The sequence below is a fragment of the Ptychodera flava genome, chromosome 2 (genome assembly GCF_041260155.1).
Source record: "Ptychodera flava strain L36383 chromosome 2, AS_Pfla_20210202, whole genome shotgun sequence".
NCBI classification, from domain to species: Eukaryota; Metazoa; Hemichordata; class Enteropneusta; family Ptychoderidae; genus Ptychodera; species Ptychodera flava.
Window position 1 is genome coordinate 49210882 of NC_091929.1, and position 19575 is coordinate 49230456.

The following is a 19575-nucleotide window of genomic DNA, read 5'->3' on the forward strand; positions in this document are numbered from 1 at the left end:
TTATTTGACCCGATGCAACTCTCTCCAAACGTATACTCGCTTCATATAATTACAAGTACCGTATATGAAGTGTATGGTATAAATATATGAAGAGAGTGTACGGTGGGAGAGAGTTGCATTGGGTCAAATAACGCTAGCGTCCTTGTAGTTTTTCTTTTGACATCTACACTAAATTTGAAACAACAACAATACAATAGTTATGTTCATTGAATTTTATCGGTCCAAAACAACAACACAACTAATAAACATAAACAACAATACAAACAACAACAACAATCAGTGCTTAAACATGTTTTATAATGCACGTTTATGCAATGTATTTTCAAAACACTACAATTGTCATGAATCTTATGCAGAAATCTTTGTAGCTTTTCCAAAGTGCATACCACATCATATTTAATGCAGCTGATAAAATCAAACATAATATGTACTTTAATTTATATTGACTGGTATTCAAAAACAAAAAAAATTGCTTTTTGTTTCAAGGTCTTTTAATATTGCATACCAATAATGGGAATTTCCCCTCCATGCATTCAATCAATACCTTTTCCTAAGAATAAAGCAGCCCTTGATAATATTTAAGTGCTCATAGACCCAGGAAGTATAGATATCAAATGTCTATTTTAATCTTAAATTACATACTCTTCAGTATTTCATGATTCAACTTTTGTCATTGAAGCAAGATTTTTCTATGGTGTATAGTCGAAGTAAAATTGACAAAACTCATCAATCCATTTTAAAGAAGACCAAAATTTTAAATGAATATACTGAAAAAAATGATAATTCTTCAACTATAGCAGCAGGTCATAGGATTGTAATGTACCGTACCTTGCACTGTTTGCAATACGGTATACATATCTCTTGCTGCGGATGTATTTGTTCTTTTACCTTGATGCCAAGAAATGTTTTTCCTTCCACCAGTTTAGTACAAATATTTTACTTTTGTTTACATGTTTGATTTTTCAATTCTGAAAATACCCCTTCCCTTGCCGACTGCTTAGGTTCGAATCCTATCTGAATCTGAAGCTGAATCTGAACCTGTTATTATCCCAAACGGCCATTTCCGGATCCGTGGAGGGAAATGTAATCGAAGATCCGATCGTATAACCAAACTGAAAACTTTACTGGAGGTAAGTATTTGTATAATAAAGTTTTACGGCTATTGAACGGGATACAGTTAAGTGATATGTGTACTTCTGATGTACAGTAAGTCTACAATGCATTCATTCCAGGCACTTTTGTGACCGACGCTCAGATTACCCATTGAGGTAGAGTCCCTCCGTGGACCAGCTATGTACTGATTGGTCGTATGCACAGTCGCAGTCCGACTTTCGCGTTTCACGGCAATCGATCTATTGTAATTCATGCATGTACGACCACAGGGAACTTAGTAATCTTGTTGTTGTTGTTGTTGTTGTTGTTGTTGTTATTGTTGTTGTTGTTGATGGTGGTGATGATGATGGTGATGACGATAATAAAAAAATATTAAAAAACAATGTCTCGTTCCTTGCTGTTGTTTGTCGATGTTGTAGATAATTGTAAAAGAAAACTGTAATCGTGACCAAAAAACGACGTAGGTCGCCTACAGTTTTCTTTTACAATTATCTACAACATCGACAAACAACAGCAAGGAATGAGACATTGTTTTTTAATAATATTTTTTATTATCGTCATCATCATCATCACCACCATCAACAACAACAACAACAACAACAAGATTACTAAGTTCCCTGTGGTACGACGATCAAGCAGAGTAATCCATGGAGCTGCCTTTACATCCGAGAGTCTGCCGCGTTCGTTATATCACTTTATAAATGAGACATTCACTCACGTCATGGAGCTAGCTAGGGCTCTCCGTCCAGACGGAGAGCTCCAGCTCATGCTTTATCAGTTTAATATGTATACGCGTTGGTTCTGCAAAGGCCCAATGCAGTGCAGAGATTGGTCGCACTTTACTGCAGTTCCGTTGTCTACAACTTTGAATACAGTACTGAGTGCCATTTTGTCTCTTACAAGACACTGACACCCAGTGCGGACGAAAATTGCTGGGGCGTGGCGGGGGACGAGGGGGGGGGGGGGAGGGTTAGAACTGAGATATTGTGTAGTGCCTAGCCTCAGAGCAATTGTCTCCGGACTGTACCATTATTTCGTTGGGAGGGCTGAGAGGTATGAGGGACTACAAAGATGGTGAAAATGGAAAGCTATATCATTATGGTGGTGCCGTATTCATATCTTTCTGCCGAGATGTGTGTGCAAAGGCAATAATGTTAAAAATGTGTTAATTTTTTCATTTTTGAATGATGTATCTCTTTTTGGAGTATGTAAAAATCTCCCTGAAAACAGCTGTTTGGCTTTGTTTGGTATTTGTATCTCGTTTGTAAATTTATGAGTGCAGTGCTCCGCAATATGCAACACATGCAACCATTCCAAACATCCATCTCTCTTCTGATTCAAGCACATCCACTGTTATGCTTACACTTGAGGCTGCCCAGATGAATGTCATCACTGATGAGCGTGTTGCTACAGACCCGCACAGTGAGTAATCGAGTAGTCATTGCCACGAAACTCCAGTCTCTGTGCCATTTTCTTCACATTGCGATATCTAGTCCAAGTTAAAATAATTATTTTAAAGTATATCCTAAAGTAAAACCGACTTGTTATGAAAATTGCCATCCTGTTGTCTCTCACACCCCTTAGCCCTACCCACAAAATAATGGTACAATACGTCTGCAGCAGTCAAGATTCCCTCATTAAGCAGGCAAGAACTTATCACTTATGCTATTACACCGCACATACTATCCAGATACTGTGATTGGCTGAGCCTCAATCACATGACATAGAAGAAAAAGTAATACAACATGTCTGAGGTGATATAGCCCTGTTGCATGTGCTGATATTACACTGATATGGCCTGCTACCACATTTTTGAATACCATGCGATATTTCTGCATGTACCACATGGTCGCGTACATTCACTTGGTATTTTCTGTAGAGCAGTGAGTTTTGAAAAGGTTAAAAAAGCGAGCTTGACTTGTATGTGACAACATTTATAACATTATATGAAAAAAAGCTTGAACAACACTGTCTTCGCTTTTAGACATTAATTACAGCTGACCTTCAAGGTCAACTTTATCTAACCTTGCTATTGAGCAAGATATGTAGGTTTCACTATGGAGGGTCTCAACACTTGACCGCACAAAATTTTCAAAAACAATTTGCTTTTTTGGTGTAATAAAATAATTAACACATTTGCATGGGCAAGATCACAATTTGTTGCCTGTCCTTCGGCTGGTGCTCGTGACGGTAATATTGATGATACCCTCCCCTTCAGCTCGGACATCATCAATATTACTGTCTTTAGCACCATCACTCAGGCAACAAATCGTGATCTTGCCCTTTCTGTCATGTGTTTTTTTTAACTTGCCATCATCCATGTAACTAAGTAAAAGCCAATCATGATGATCAAGTGATATGTGAGGTGTAATAAATGTAATAAATATCAACATTTCTTCCAAATGATCTACATTTTGTGCTCAAAATTTTTTTTCCAGAACACAATTAAATTATAATAAAATTTAATAACTATATTTGGTTCACCTCTTGTATTAAGATTTACAAGATTTCACTGACATTTTGTTCAAGATAAAATTTGGACAAATGTCAAGAGGATGGAAAGCTGTTGAAATATCCACTTCCTGTTGAAATATCCACTTCCTGTTGAAATATCCACTTCCTGTTGAAATATCCACTTCCTGTTGAAATATCCACTTCCTGTTAACATTTTGCTATCATTCATTTATGTTGCAGTGCTATTGATAGAGAAAGTCAGAAATATCTGGTCCTCTGGCAGTGAAGGTCATTTTGCAACAGACCATAGCAACTTTACATGTACATCTGGGCATTTAGAGTGGAAAGACGTTGAAGTGACATAGTTTCCCATTGTTGTGTTGTCCTCTGTCCAGCTCTCCTTTTGAGAGCATTCGGATCATACCATTCTTTGCTGGTGAATTGGTTACTTTGAAGACAACCATGGAGAGAAATGCCGCGCAACAAAACACTTCTGCAACTTCTGGCAGAAAAATTACGAAAGGTATAGGATGGGTTGACCCTGAAGACCAGGAGTGGTGCAGTGTAACTGCCAGTATTTTGCTCTACTGCAATCTAATACAGCATTCTGCAAGGCAATCGTGATACTGAAAGCCAGCCATCACTGTGGTCCCACGTGTATGTTTTGTCTCATTCATGATATTATGCACGATACGGCATTCAATTCCAGAAAGACGATATCTGCTATAACAGATTTTACCAACGCAATCAAGGGAAAATACAAACTCTACAAACGTGTCCACCAGTGTCTCCCTCAGGCCTGCTTCGTAGCAATACTGCAGTGTATCGAGCACCAGATATCCAGAAACGACATAGACATACTCACATCTGCATGCTTCTTCAGGTCGATAAGAACCATGACCTGCGACCTTTGCTGGACCAGCAACAAACAAATCGATGATACTCCATTGGTTGCATCCCTGGTTTCATCCTATACCAGGTTTACAGACGCAATCAAGAATGCAACTATAAATGCGGTGAAATCAATCTCTGAGTGTAAGAAGTCTGGGGTCTGCACAAACTGTAATGAAAGAGTCAAGAAGGAGTTTTCAAAACACACTGTGTCCACCCCTGATACTTTTATGTTTAAACCATGGTTTGATTCTAAAAGTCCTGATGGCAGTGTGTGTGTCTATTCACAAGTCAGTTTTCAAGACATTGCAAATGAGAAGGCAAGACATGAAATCCAAGGATTGATCGTCAGTAAACGGATGCCTGGAGGTAAAGAAGAGTATCAAGCCTATGTGAGGGTAAGTTGCCAAAAAATGCTAAGATCAAGTAAGAGTCACTACTTCAGCCATCACAGGTTAAAAGTATCATGTACATGGTATGGCATATGTATATTGAAGAAGTACGCTTATGGTTCTGAAAAGTTCATTAATTTACATAGAAATTTAATTTTGATATCATTTTCATCACACTCATGAAGGGGTTTTTGTGAAAGGGTTTTCATTAAAAGTCACAACCTGGTTTTACTCTCCATAGACAGTCAGTGGCGAGTTGCAGATTGGACTTCGTCCATTCTGGCATCTGTTTACACATGTCTCTAAATTGTGTTTAATAATAAACTTTTATCACATGAAATGTGGTGTTTATTTTGGTGTGGGGGTGGATTGTATTCAAACGCTTAGGCCAATGTCTGTCAAACTTAGCACAATAGTAATTCACTGTGACATGCATTGGTTCATCCTTTTGTTTTTTCAACACAACCAATTGTGGCCACCAGGAAATCATTTTATTGTGTGTATTTATGCATTCTCACAAATATTTTAGAAATGTGAAGGACGATTTCCTTCAAATTTGGCGAAAGGTACCGTATAGAATACACATGCACATTGATTTAGTTTTTGATGTTATCAAAATGGCTGCCAGGCTAGGACGCTGATGTTTACTCTAATATGTGAAGCCTGTGTCAACAATTTCAAAAAATGAACAATCCTTTAAGTTTTGGAGAGATTGGTCATTTGGTTTTGTTGTTTTGATTTCCGTAAAACAAAATGGTGGTTACGGTAGCTCGCCTGCATTCCAATGCAGTAAACGGCCATTGTCAATCTTTGAATCTGTTCTATGCGTTATCCAAGTCTAAATTGTGTTTGATAATAAACTTTTATGACAGGTATCACATGAAATGTGGTGTTTGGTGTGGGGGTGGATTGTATTCTAACCGAAATGTAGCCGTACAATTACAAACACATCTTATCAAACCATACTGCTGATGTGCACCGTGCTAATAAGGTTATCTCTGCTTGTTTAATTGTCACTATTCACAGCAACTTAGGGAGTCTATTTGTATTGTTTGAATTATAGATTGGTAAGATTCAGCTACCCAATTGGATAACAGCTTATGCATTGCTGCACACTAGCCCAAACCATAAGGCGCATCGTAACAATAGAGACCTAGGCGTTTCCCAACCGGTGTGTGGAGGGACTGTGTTTTGACCAACCAGATCTGATTAAATGTGAGCAAAGTGTCCTTCACGTTTCTCTTTTTGTGTTTATACCCACAGCAAAGCAAGGGATTTGCTAGACTACCGCTATGTTCTGACAGTGATGTCCAGACCAGTTTGGCTTCCATTGAGTTAGATGACCCAGTGGATTTGAAATTGATATGCTGGAAAAAAGTACCAAACATACCTTCAAATTCAAGGTAAGTGAACTCAATGCCAAGATTAATATCAATGCTTTGAATGATGGATATATATGTACTGCCATTCGTACATCTAAAAGAATCAATCCTGCCAAGTTCATATTTCACCATCAGGTCAAGGTCAAGTTGATTAAACTACCGGTAATAAAGCACAACATGTCCGACATGGTGTATTTTAACAAACATCGAACTTTTGAAGGCCCCTGAAAACATGCTGTAAACATGATTTTTATGGATTTGAGCTATCAGAGCAGCCAGCCAGTGGATGAAAATACATATGGTTTTGGTTTAAAGGGGAAATTCACTAAGGCTGATTTTTACATATTTGTCAGCTTTGGGGTTGCTTTTTCCGGAAAAGCCATTTTTGCCATTTGTATCTCACACGATTTTTTTCAAGAATGGACAAAAATAGTGACGGAAGTTGCAGTTTAGGGCTTTATCAACTTAACGTATTTTGAATCATGAGAAAAGCGCCAAGCTTGGCGCTTTCATCACGTGATATAGCAGGGACCATCTTCCGATGGGTATGGCATTGTCCACTTATTCAAGTTCACAATCATGTTTACACATTGTTCATGCAATGGATACTCAGTACATACAATTGTTAAGCAAATACACACTGCCTGGTGTGCGCTTATCTAAGTGACAGTAATTCTGCTCTGATCTAGTTTCAACATCAGTTGTTCTAGCCCATACTTAGCAGAAAGTGTAGGGAAACCACAAAACAAAAGTTCTGAAAAAAATAGCCAAAAGATACAGCTTATGCAGCTTTAACATGACAGCAGATCTATTAACTTTACAAACTTTCAAAGAAAAGTGAAGGAATACTCAAGTAAAGAACTAACATTTCCTAATCCTGCCAGACCTGTCACTTTCCAGCCTCAAGTCAGTAAAAATTGTCATTGCACAAAAACTTTGACTAGCCTTTCTACCAACTTGGCATGGAATGATGTGGCTAGTTAAATCAGTACAAGTCTATGGTGAGTGAGTGAGTACAGTGATGTGATGGTGAAATATGAACTTTGCACCGTAATTGTTAACCAGATAGGTGTCAACAAAGCCTATGCATGAGGCAGGGATTAAAGAGTAGCTTTAACTACTTCTCTTAAAAAGTCATCTCCAGATTTTGAGTCATCTATGTCAATCGTCATTTGAAGAATTCATGAAACAAGAATGCAGAACCAGTCTTAATACTATTAACTATGACATGTTTTGTTTTATTCAACATTGTAGCCTGGGTGACCCAACAGCGTCATCTGTGATGAGCAGTGCCAGCCAGGGTGACCCAACAGTGTCATCTGTGATGAGCAGTGCCAGTACTCTAACGACTGTATCCATGAGACCAGGAGTGTCTGAAACTCAGTTGACAAGTGATGGTGGAAAGTCAAAGGATAAACCATATCAGAAAATATCATCAGTAAGCTCCAAATGGGAGCAGAAAGGGACATCTAAAGGCCATTCTCTCTCAGCCAAGTCAGCATCCCCAGCTGTACCAGCACCAGTGGCACCATCAACATTGCCATCAACAGCAGTTACAGTGGCACCATCAACAGCAGTGACAGTGGCAATGACACCATCACCATGGGCATCAAGAGCAGTGACAGTGGCACCATCAACAGCAGTGACAGTGGCAGTGACACCAACAACTTTGCCATCACCAGCTGTGACTGTGGCAATGGCACCATCACCATGGGCATCAAGAACAGTGACAGTGGCACAATCACCATGGGCATCAAGAACAGTGACAGTGGTGCAATCACCAGGGGCATCAAGAGCAGTGACAGTGGCAATGGCACCATCAACAGTGCCATCAACAACAGTGACAGTGGCACCATCAAGAGCAGTGACAGTGGCAATGACAACATCATCATGGACATCAAAGGCAATGACAGTGGCGCAATCACCATGGGCATCAAGAGCAGTGACAGTGACAATGGCACCATCAACAGTGCCATCAACAACAGTGACAGTGGCACCATCAAGAGCAGTGACAGTGGTAATGACAACATCATCATGGACATCAAAGGCAATGACAGTGGCACAATCACCATGGGCATCAAGAGCAGTGACAGTGGCAATGGCACCCATCAACAGTGCCATCAACAACAGTGACAGTGGCACCATCAAGAGCAGTGACAGTGGCAATGACAACATCACCATGGACATCAAGGGCAATGACTGTGACAGTGTCACCATCTACATTGCCATCAACACTAGTGACAGTGACAATGGCACCATCAACATTGCCATCAACAGGAGTGACTGTGTCACCATCAATATTGCCAACAACTTTTGCACCTGCGACAGTTGTGTCTTCAACATTGCAGTCCCCTTCAGTGCCAATTAGAGTGGCGCCGACGATGTTGCCTGCAACAGGAGCTGTATTGTCAAATTTGCCAGTAGTAGTGGCACAACCAACTTACCATCAGCAGGAATACCAGTGACACTAGCAATGCCAACAACAGTAGCAGTGACACCATCAACATTTCAACTAACCTCACAAGCTGTTGCAGTCACATCCACATCAAACCAATCAGTGATATCATCCAAAGTACCCTTGAATTCATTACCTGTGATGTCAGCTGTCAAAATGGAGTCACCAACAATAGCACCATCAACATCACAAGCACCAGGACAACAGACTACTCTACTAGAATCACCACAAACAAAGTTGTTGAAACCTGGTGCATTTGCCCTTTCTGCAACTGAAAATACTCCTACCATCAAACAAACAGCGAGACCATTCCCAGTGGCATTACATAAGTCACAAGCTCAGGCTGTGTCTGCAATGTCTAAAACAAGTGCTGGTATAAAACAAGGCACAGTGACATTGAAAGCCCCTTCTCAGGCTATGAGAGTTGGACAAAGGACATCAGGTTCATCACAGCACCAGCAGTCAAGTTCAAGGGAACCAGCACTTGAAATTGCAACACCAGGGAAAGCTACAACAAAAACAAACTTGAGTTCAACAAAAGCTACTCATCGGGAGATTAAAGTGGAACCAAGTACCAGTGCTGTAGATTCATCTCAAGCTCAGAAGTCAACTTCAAAGGAACCTGTGCCTAAGAGTGCAACATCAGGGAACGCTTTGACCAAGACAAACTTCAGCTCAACACAACAAACCAGTGCAACATCAGGGAACGCTGTGACCAAGACAAACTTCAGCTCAACACAACAAACCAGTGCAACATCAGGGAACGCTGTGACCAAGACAAACTTCAGCTCAACACAACAAACCAGTGCAACATCTGCAAAGATTCATAAAAAGGACACCAAGTTGTATGACTACTTTGCTCGGAAAATTCTTTGTCGCAACAACATGATGAAGCCCTATGAAGATTTCTATAAAATGAACCACCTGAAAATTCCCCATAAACCCAACGCCACTTATATGATCACAGTGCTACGTTTGATAAGTGAAACACGACCCTTTCATGAGATAACTCGACTGACAGTACCATGTCAACACACCATGGATGATGCCTCGATGAAGAAGACAGTATATCACTGCTTCTACAACCCTAGCTGTCTATATTGCATTCTCCACTGTCTATTTGTAGATCGCACTTTTGTTCCAGAGACGATTCGTGATAAGTTGGCAGAGGCAGAGTTCCACGGCAACAAGACTCTGATAGAAAATGTGGAGAATGATGTACTGGCGTATCTTATCGCCGTGGTTTTGAAATTTGAAGAGAGCTTTGGTGAGGATGTGATTGATTCAATATTCACCCTCACTTTTGAAGAGGAGGTCGCATGTGAGAGGGGCAGGTGCATAATCTCACGCAATAAAAGGAAAATGATGGGACTGAACTTTGACATACAGCAGGGTGAGAAATTCTCAGTGCAGAAGGAGGTAGGGAACTTCTTCAAGGGTAAGGTTATCTATGCAGATTCCGAAGAACCTTCTGGATGCGGATGCTCCAGGGATTTCGTCATCTCAACCAGCCATGTGACACACTTGCCGGCAATTTTCACAGTCAGGTTGAATAGATTTGACAACCAAGGCAATGTAAAGTCTCCAGAAGATATCATCATTCCTCATAACCTAGAACTGAAAAGTGGCGGCCATTGTGTCACTTACACATTGTATGCCATGATATGCCATCTGGGACCTAGCCTTGCTGATGGTCAGTTCTGCTTCAAGTCGCTCTGCCCAATCGAAGACAGACTTGTACTCTACAAGTTTCAGGAAAACTCCACAAAATGCCAAGTTATCACCAACAATCAGCCAGAGTTCAGAGATGAATGTGCGTACATGTTGTTTTATGAGGCCAGCGTGAAATACACAGTTCCTGTGTCAGCTCCAAAAGTGTTTTGCTATCACTTTCCTTATCTGGAACCACTTGAAATACATAAGGCAATAATGTCTTACAAATGTACCATTAATATTAATCCAATGGAAAATGATGAAAAAGATGCAGTTGATGAGGAGAATGATGAGGATGGAGACATTGGAGCAAGTATCCTCAAGCGAACGCAGAAGATAATTGCACAGGCGAGCCAAACACAGAACCAGTGGCAGTGAAGAAATTCAAATCTGAATGACAAACATACGCAGGAAATGACTTTCCCAAGTAAGCCTGAATGATAGTAAGGCTCCCTAAGGTGTCAGACAATGTTTACAGGGCAAAGTTCAATGAGCAAGTGGTTTATGACATTTAAGTATCACGTTTTTGTTCAAAATTTTGTACAGTCAATTTTTAGTCCCCACGGACACCGTCTGGGGGGACTTATAGGTTTGGTCATGTCCGTGCGTGCGTGTGTGCGTGCGTCCGTCCGTCCGTTCACGCAGATATCTCAGAGATGCCTGGAGCGATTTCATTCAAACTTGGTACAAGGATTACTTCATATATCATACAGATGCACATTAATTTGTTTTCTGATACGATCCAATATGGCCGCCAGGCGGCCATTTTATTACGATTTTTTCATGTACAGAGCCATAACTCAGACAAGTTTCAACCGATTTTATTCAAAGCTGGTACAAGGACATTGACCAATGTCATAGATATGCACATCAATTTGTTTTGTGATATGATCCAATATGGCCGCCAGGCGGCCATTTTGTTACGATTTTTTCATGTACAGAGCCATAATTTAGGCATATCTCAACCGATTTTATTCAAACTTTGTGTACAAGGACATTGACCTATGTCGTACATATTCACCTCGATTTATTTTGTGATACGATTCAATATGGCCGCCAGGCGGCCATTTTATTGCTATTTTTTCATGTACAGAGCCATAACTCAGACATGTTTCAACCGATTTTATTCAAAGTTGGTACAAGGACATTGACCAATGTCATTGATATGCACGTCAATTTTTCATGTGATACGATCCAATATGGCTGCCGTGCGGCCATTTTGTTACGATTTTTTCATGTACAGAGCCATAACTCAGGCATATCTAAACGGATTGTATTCAAACTTGGTACAAGGACATTGACCTATGTCATACATATGCACATTGATTTGTTTTGTGATACGATCCAGTATGGCCGACATGTGGCCATTTTATTACGATTTTTTCATGTCCTGAACTACAACTCAGACATGTATCAAGCGAATTTATTCAAAAGTATTTTTATCACAGACCTAAGGAAGAGGACTCTATCCTCTCTGAGGACCTGTAATCAAAGTACCCATTAACAAATGGGGACTGTGTCATCAACGATGACTTGTAAGTGAGTAAAGTGGATAGTAATGGAAATAGGGGAGGAATCACTGTGCAAATAATCCGGACAATTTAGTACTGTGAAAGACGGATCTCCAGATATCCACACTGGAATTCATGTATGGATGATGGATGTTATGCATGTAATGATGTACCGTTATACCAGTATCTGTATGCTGTAATGGACATGTTGAACACCTTGCATTTCAACAAAAGTTCTGGAGTAAGAAAGAAATGTTAATAATATGTCTCAAAAGTTCAACATTATGAACTGATTGAAGATGATGGCATAAAACTTTTCAGACTGTAAAGAATTAAATCCTATTAGCTATGTCTTTGTACAATTATTGTTTTACAAGATATCTTCCAATGTTTCTCTCATGGATTTTAAATTACATCCAGTCAGCAATGTAAGCCATGTCAGTGTTGATATATCCATCCGTAGCTGACCATTACTCAAATTTCCATTCCAACAGCCCTATAATTTTTTTTCCATCAGAACTGCTGTTCTCTTATCACATATTAAGTGCCAAAATACAATAACCTTTATCGCAGTATTGGTCAGGAAATACAGAAGATTTGACTGATCACATAATCTTTAGGTTACTTCACTAATCAGGCAGATATGGAGCTGGACATGGATGGCCGTATTTTGGGCCGTCTTGCAGGCATTTTGAAGCTGTTATCCAATTGGTTGGCAGAATCTTACTGCTATAGTTGAATAATGCAAATAAACTCCCTAAGTTGCTGTGAATAGTGACGATCGACCAATCAGATGTAGCCTTGCAAACATGCTGCAAGTCAGCCGCATAACATTCAATTTGACAACTTATTATCAATGCCACACCAAGAAGATGCATTTCTCAATATGCCCTGTAGAAGGCGATACAACAATGTGACATCACACTAGCTGAGAACTTAACTCATGAAAATTGTGAGGAGCAGCATACATCGGAATTTTCATAAGACTGTATCAAATGTCTTGAAAGGTGTAATATTCAGACCAAGGGGACTGGATGACTTGCTGATGAATTTTTGGACTTATATACCGGTAGGTGAACAGAGAGAAAACCAAACATTCAAATTTTTTATGGTTCAACACTTTGGATGAGATACTCATACTTATATTGGGATGTAAGGTGTTATCGCAACCATGTGAGGGCGTTCAACCCATTTGTTGAAGTGAACATTACCATGGAATTTGAGCACCCTCTAGTGCCAGTAATCATATTTAGCATTTTCAGATTAAAAAATGTTTTGAAATTACACAATTCATTCCTACAATATAATATAAACATATATAGACATATTTCATAGATTTCCCATTCCTTTGCAGACACAGAATTCTGTCTCCTACGTGTCACTTTTTGTATTTTATAAATATTTTACTTTATGGATGTGTTTTCAAAGACTTAGAACAAAAAATGAATGACTTTTCATTGAACCCTTTTGTCAGTTGTTTCAATTGAATTCAACTTTGAAAATAAAAATCAATAAAGTGATTACTTGTGTATTTAGAGTAACATGTTCCAAGGAGTGACCTTAGTCCACTTTGTTCATATTATGGTGAAATTTGTAAAATTTTATTCTTAAGCAATTTAAAGGATTACTTTGTTAAGAATTAGTTTCTCCAAAATTGATTGATCCAAGAACTTTTGAGGTTTTGTGTTCAGATCCTGCTGTGTAGCAAGTTACAATGGCTCGTCTAGTACCGGGTATGTTCAAATGACAAAATTAGAAAGATGCCAGTTTTATAGGCATTTATTCACAACTTTGGGTCAAAAGAGTGTACTCCCAAACTGCATGTTATACATCCTTGATGTTGTAACATCCTTCTCTGAGAAGAGTCACTGTGGACCAGTGGCTAGGGTAACGGACTCGCTATCGGAGGATGGTGAGTTCGAGTCCCGGTAGGTCCACAGTAGTGGATTCACTGCCGGAGGATGATGAGTTCAAGACTCTAGCACGGTGTTGTGCCTGAGCAAGGCACTTTGGGGTAGTGGGTTAAGTGTACCTCATCCTGTAAATGGGCTAGCGCCCGTTGGATGATGGGCTAAATAAAAAAAAAGAATAACTTCAAAAACTGCTGGTCAAAAAGTGTTCTTAGAAGAATGTATCACTGTTTGTTTCTGAATTGGATTAAAGTCTACCGACATGCGGAGGTTCATCTTTGGAAAGTTGACCTGCTACACATTAAAATGGTTGAAAAGCAAGTTTATTTGTTTCAATTCCCAGCAAAATATACAACATTCAGAGATTCGAGGTAGCTCCTACACTCTGGTGGCAATTTTATTTTTTGGCAAGCACCAGGTGGGCTCCTTAACTCTACTAGCAGGAAAAGGGCAACATCTTTTAATATTCTGATCTTCACTCGTCACATCACTTTTCACTTCCATGGCAGAATGAAACTGTTTTCTCACATATCTATCACATGTGTAGCTCAAGAAAAAAAATTGTTTCAGGCCGGAAACTCAAATTTGGTTAAATCTACCAACATGTTAGAGTTTTTCGTCCAATCATTCATTCACTAGGGGGCTGTTTGGTCAGAAAACGTTAATAGAATGATCAAAAGTCATCTTAATCTACAGAGCTGATTTATTTCTATGAATTTCAAGGGGAAATCAGCAAGATTCAGCCATTTCTGGGAGCTCTTGTGCTGATGTGGCAGTTTTGATTTCGGCCAAAAGTGCCCTCAACAAAGCAGACAATTTTCTGCACTTTGGATTGACATGGGGTCACTCAGGGTCATTGACCGTAAAAGTACACTGGACTATTAAAGCAATTCTTTGTCCTTTTGGTCCCCATTAATAAAGATGCCCGATTGTTCCGTAGCTAAATGTCTTGTAAAAGAAAATGCAACACTCTAAGTTTTTGACTGCGTTAAAGCTTATCTATCTGTGGAGACCTTTCATCCAAATGTTGACCTTTTTATAATGGTAGCTACATACCTTATAAACAGTTTCAGAATTTATTTTTTCTCACTTGAAGAAATCCCAAACCCTATATTTTCTGAAAGCCCCGAGATTGAGAAATCCGACCGTGCACAATACAGTCATTATTTGCATAATAGTCACGTGAAAAGCGTTTTGCTGAACCTTCCAAAATCAGTTTTTTCCTCCATTTAGCGAAGAGGCTGCACGATCTCCGGTTGAAATGTATGCATTGACAAGCCTTAGCAATACCCTTCAAATCCATGTCTGCGATTTTGTCTCTGAGACTCCATTCAAATTATATGGCGCGACAATTACAATTCCTTGAAAAGCACCTTAAGTAGGATTTTTGTGTGCATGTTAAATACAAACATGTTTCGTTGGATTCAGAGTAACCAAAGTCTGTCATGTACTGTTCCCTGGGAAAGAATTAAATAGTGAATACCAAGGAACGCCCCTTTGACCATATATGGGCATATTTAGATTACAGGTGACTGCATACCTTTAAAGGATAAAAAGGGAATCAAAGAGCACAGCTAAATCCGCCAAGGTGTTTCTTATAGTCCTTGACTGAACTATTTTCCAAATGAATCAACGCTTGTTAGAACGACGTGCTTGCTTTAATGACGATTTATTTCGGAAAAACTTTTTCACAAATTGACAGTAATCTCTAAATTAGCTACAGTGAAACAACAAAGAATGATACATTCTCGAAACTACCGCAGATAGTGCCATTTGTATACCGTGTTTTATGTTGCAAGCGATCATGGAGTTTCTATCACAGGGAATGGCAATGGGGATCTGAAAAAAAGAAACAAAATGGGTGGAGATTAAAACGTACGGATTATGTATGTGTACATAGCTTATAAAATGTTTTAGAAATTACCGCAACGATACAAATATAAGAAAGTCTTTAGTGAAGTCTGGTATCTGTGGAAATATGCAAATAAAAGGAGCCAATGTAAGCTCGTACTCCCATCTACTTTTAATTAAATAGCAGTTTTTCAGAGGTTTTGGTATTTTCCTGCATTGAAAGTAGTTGTTTTAACTTATATTCTTAGAACAGATGTGCAAAAGCAAGGCACTTAGGAAACCGAAATTCGCTTCTTCTATAAAACAAGAATTTTAAGATTTAATCGCACAAAGGCTTCTTTTTACATCTAATAACGATATGTTATTTCAGTAATACTCAGTTTTTCTAGTTTACAACAATCCTTGTTAAATATGTTTGAGCCGAATATGATATATAGAATTGACTCTATCCCAAAACATATTATGTTGCTTTTATCAAATGACATGAATAAAACGTAATTAGATTGTGCATACCTGGAATTTCACAGACAATGCCCTTTGGTCGGTAGTCGCAGTATTCGTCGTCCCACAGACCATTTCGAGAGCCCCTGAACCTGTTGGGATCAATAAATACACGGCACAATTTTTGTAAGGGTGAGCTCTGCTTCGAGGCGTAATACAATACATCAAGAGAAGCCATAAAAAAAGAAATTACTTTATAATTATAAAACCAAACTGCACTGAAAATCTACTGTCATGCCAGTATTTCAAATGGATACTAAAATATGCATTAAGTACGATTCAGTCGATTAAAGAAAAACTATTGTTTCTGGCTTTATTGCATGCATGCCAAATTTTAAACTGGACGGGGATAGAAACGACAACGGTGAATAAATGTTTGCTTAAGCGAGAATCGTTGTCAGCAAGAATGGTTATCATAAGAATGCTTTGCTTTAATTTGGTCATGGAATAATTTTGACATTGGTTGTAAGATAGATTTTACCACTCGTTTGAACTGTAATGTCCTACGTATTCTTACCAAAGTTGTACGCAATCTTGTCCATCTGGATTTTGCTTTGTGTTGTTGTTTGGTTCCCGTGGTGCCCAGTTGCGGAAGTCGTGGGGGCAAAGAGCTCCTCCATCGCTCCAAACGTATTCACCCTCCACTAAGCCGTCGCTAAGGCCGATCCAGAAGCCGAATCTGGTGATGCACGGGCTTCCATCCAGGCCATGGGTGGTGATATAATTTCTGACCTCAGAGTCGATCCGTGGAGTACGTAACGATGCCAGGCGACCTGATGGTCCACCAGGCAGTACTGAAAGGGTGCTGCACAGTTCAGCTGCTTTCGGTTGGTATGGGTGAACGGTAGAGTCTTGTTGACAGTAGAATACATACACTGTGCAATCACAATCTCCCTTTTCACAACTTTCAAGAGTGAAATTGCCTGTGAAAAGCATATGTTATGGCAGTGATATTACAACTTTTGAAAGCATCATGTTTGAGAAGTTATGAATACTGATGCATTCAGTTTTTGAAATGCACACAACTATTGCATGTGAAAACAGACACCACATATTCACTTACACATGAACTAATTTAGGACAATAGGGCAGTGTTGTAATTAAGCTCATCCACCTTCCTTTCTGTGCAATACACTTGTTTTCACGGATGATCTATAATGTTGCAACTTAGCTGAGCGCACTAAATACTTTTGATAATTTTGAACAAGAAAAAGATCCGATTCTCCAAAATTCGTTCCAATCGTGTTGTACTAGAAAGTTTGATCGAAAAGTATCAAGGATACTCTCTTAATAACAACTTTCTATATCTCGTAAGTTTGCTGGCTTGACAACAAACTTACGAAACTTTCAGCTAGCTAATAATGATATAACTGACTTTTAATTTGTAACAAGATGACTTACCTGCAGGACTTTGCTGCTCATGAGAGATAAAGAATGAAAAGACGTTAATTAGTCGATTATCGTAGAATGCAAAATATAGTGTGGTACCTTTTAGTTCCAAGGAATCGTCTATTTCGTTCTCATCAGCTAACCCAGTTACCTCATGCTTAATCTGGGCAAAATCAAAGTCCTACTTTGAGAAATAAACTCTATGACGCAGTTTTGAGTTTTTAAAAGTATATTCTTTAGAAAAATAGTCACTTCCAACCATACGAAGTACGCATGTTTGGTCACATTGTACACTTAATACCGCAAAGGGGGCAAAACAATATTGGCAGCTTTTTAAACTAAAGGAGAATCACTGTAATACGAGTAAAGAGTAGACAAAATTTGCGTTAATCGTAAACGAGACCAATTTTCTAAAAAACATTTTGATTTAGTCGGCGATGTAAATCGTGTATACTCACAGCATAGCACATCGCCACACAGGCAAAGAAGATGACTGCCAATTTAAAAGTCATGTTTGGTGTGATATCTGGAGACAAAGAGAAAGAGCGGCGTCAATAAGTAACAATATATATCTAATGATCATGTCACGTAGTAAATGGTGACAGTACAATACCAGTGAATTTCTGTGAATTTATGCTGTGGAACAACAACTTCTAGCACGTACACTCTGCACTGCGTGGGTTCAATTTTCGTTCTTTACGCTTAGCTGATGGGCTGAAAGAGTTTCCATTCTGCTCCCTATCGTGCGACGCAGTGTACGACAGGGAATTCTCAAAAGCTATACTTTCGACCTTCCTTGCAAAAAGTCAAGTAGAAAAGGTATATAATATGAAGGGTATTAAAAAATACCAGATTTATGTTCTAGTACGCTGCGGTATTGTCCGCAACGCTACGAGTCTCAGACTCCACTGTTACTATGTACGTTATTCCTGGTATTCGGTAAATAACCCAATATTCATGAATCGCTGAGAGGAAAAATAAACAGAATATAATGCTTTCAATGAATCTCTAGCAAAGACAAATCGTTTCGCTTGCATGTTTAACCTCCTGAAATAATTTAAAGGTTTGTTTGTTGCTAGCTAGACTTGGTCCAATTCTATGGACAAAAGTTGATATTTCTGAATACAATGTAGTGGAATAATCGCGACTGTTTTGTTGTGATCGCAGTGGAGTTATAATCGCTAGTCCAGAGAGACTTTCTGTCGCACGCTTTCTCTCTGCGCATCCGAGAATGCAAAAACTAGCAGGTCCACCTTACATAAATTTGAGCGTGCAGGCGTCAGATCGTATTGTGGTTATCTCACTTAAAGCTTTTCACACAAAAAGGTAAGATTAATGAGTTACAGCTTACTATAAGGGTTTTATTTACATAAACATTTAAATCACTGTAGTTACTGGCATACATAAGGGAATATTCAGGTTAAATTCTCAATAAAAGATTTAAGTGGAGTTTCAATATTTTGAGCTTTTAGTCCACTCCAGGAAACCGAGAAAACAAAGGCATAAGTCCCAGCAATAAGCAGCTGATGAAAGATTCACTGCATTCAGTTCAAAAAAATTCACCTCACAGGCAATATCAACAAACAAACGACAAATATCGTTATCGGTTTACTTACCAGTCTCAGCAGTGGTACCAGTGGAAGAGTTGGTCTTCAGTGATGTTCCTTGTGTTCATTACACCTGCTTATATAGGAAAGAGAAACGGGGCAGAATCAAGGCTTCATCAATCACAAATCACAAATTTACAGGCGCTGAGTTTACGTTTTTTAATGAAGTAAAACTTTCATTGATATCGATAAACAGTTTTATCTTCAAAACTATCATAATGAACATCTGTTTCACACTTTGTCTATAACTCTTTCCGTCTGAATACAAATAAACATTTCAAAGTGGTTCCATATTTTGTCAAATCATTTTCTTCTTGAGTAAGCAAAACATTGAGATAAAAATGTGGCATGTATTCATCAACTCGTCATGATCTACTGTTTTGTTGATACCATATGACTAATGGTA

The 19575-nt window shown here is 39.0% G+C and overlaps 2 protein-coding genes across 3 annotated transcripts; one reads left to right on the top strand and one right to left on the bottom strand.

Moving 5' to 3' along the window:
- Positions 1-1071: 1071 nt before the first annotated feature.
- On the top strand, positions 1072-8610 carry LOC139122827 (streptococcal hemagglutinin-like). 2 transcript variants are annotated; one of them, XM_070688622.1, is made up of 4 exons: positions 1072-1130; positions 3808-4856; positions 6114-6253; positions 7487-8610. In XM_070688622.1, the coding sequence occupies exons 2-4, from the start codon at positions 4227-4229 to the stop codon at positions 8598-8600; spliced, it is 1884 nt and encodes a 627-aa protein (XP_070544723.1). In that variant the 5' UTR covers positions 1072-1130; positions 3808-4226; the 3' UTR covers positions 8601-8610. The 2 variants fall into 2 exon arrangements, with proteins under 2 accessions (XP_070544723.1, XP_070544732.1); XM_070688631.1 differs by lacking the exon at positions 1072-1130 and having other exon boundaries at positions 3654-4856; positions 7529-8610.
- Positions 8611-15474: 6864 nt separating this feature from the next.
- On the bottom strand, positions 15475-18074 carry LOC139150824 (lectin BRA-3-like). The gene is made up of 5 exons (XM_070723231.1): positions 18021-18074; positions 17575-17743; positions 16691-17096; positions 16186-16265; positions 15475-15660 (listed from the first exon to the last, which is right to left on the bottom strand). Exons 1-5 carry the CDS (start codon positions 18072-18074, stop codon positions 15638-15640), a joined length of 732 nt encoding a protein of 243 aa, XP_070579332.1. The 3' UTR covers positions 15475-15637.
- Positions 18075-19575: the final 1501 nt, after the last annotated feature.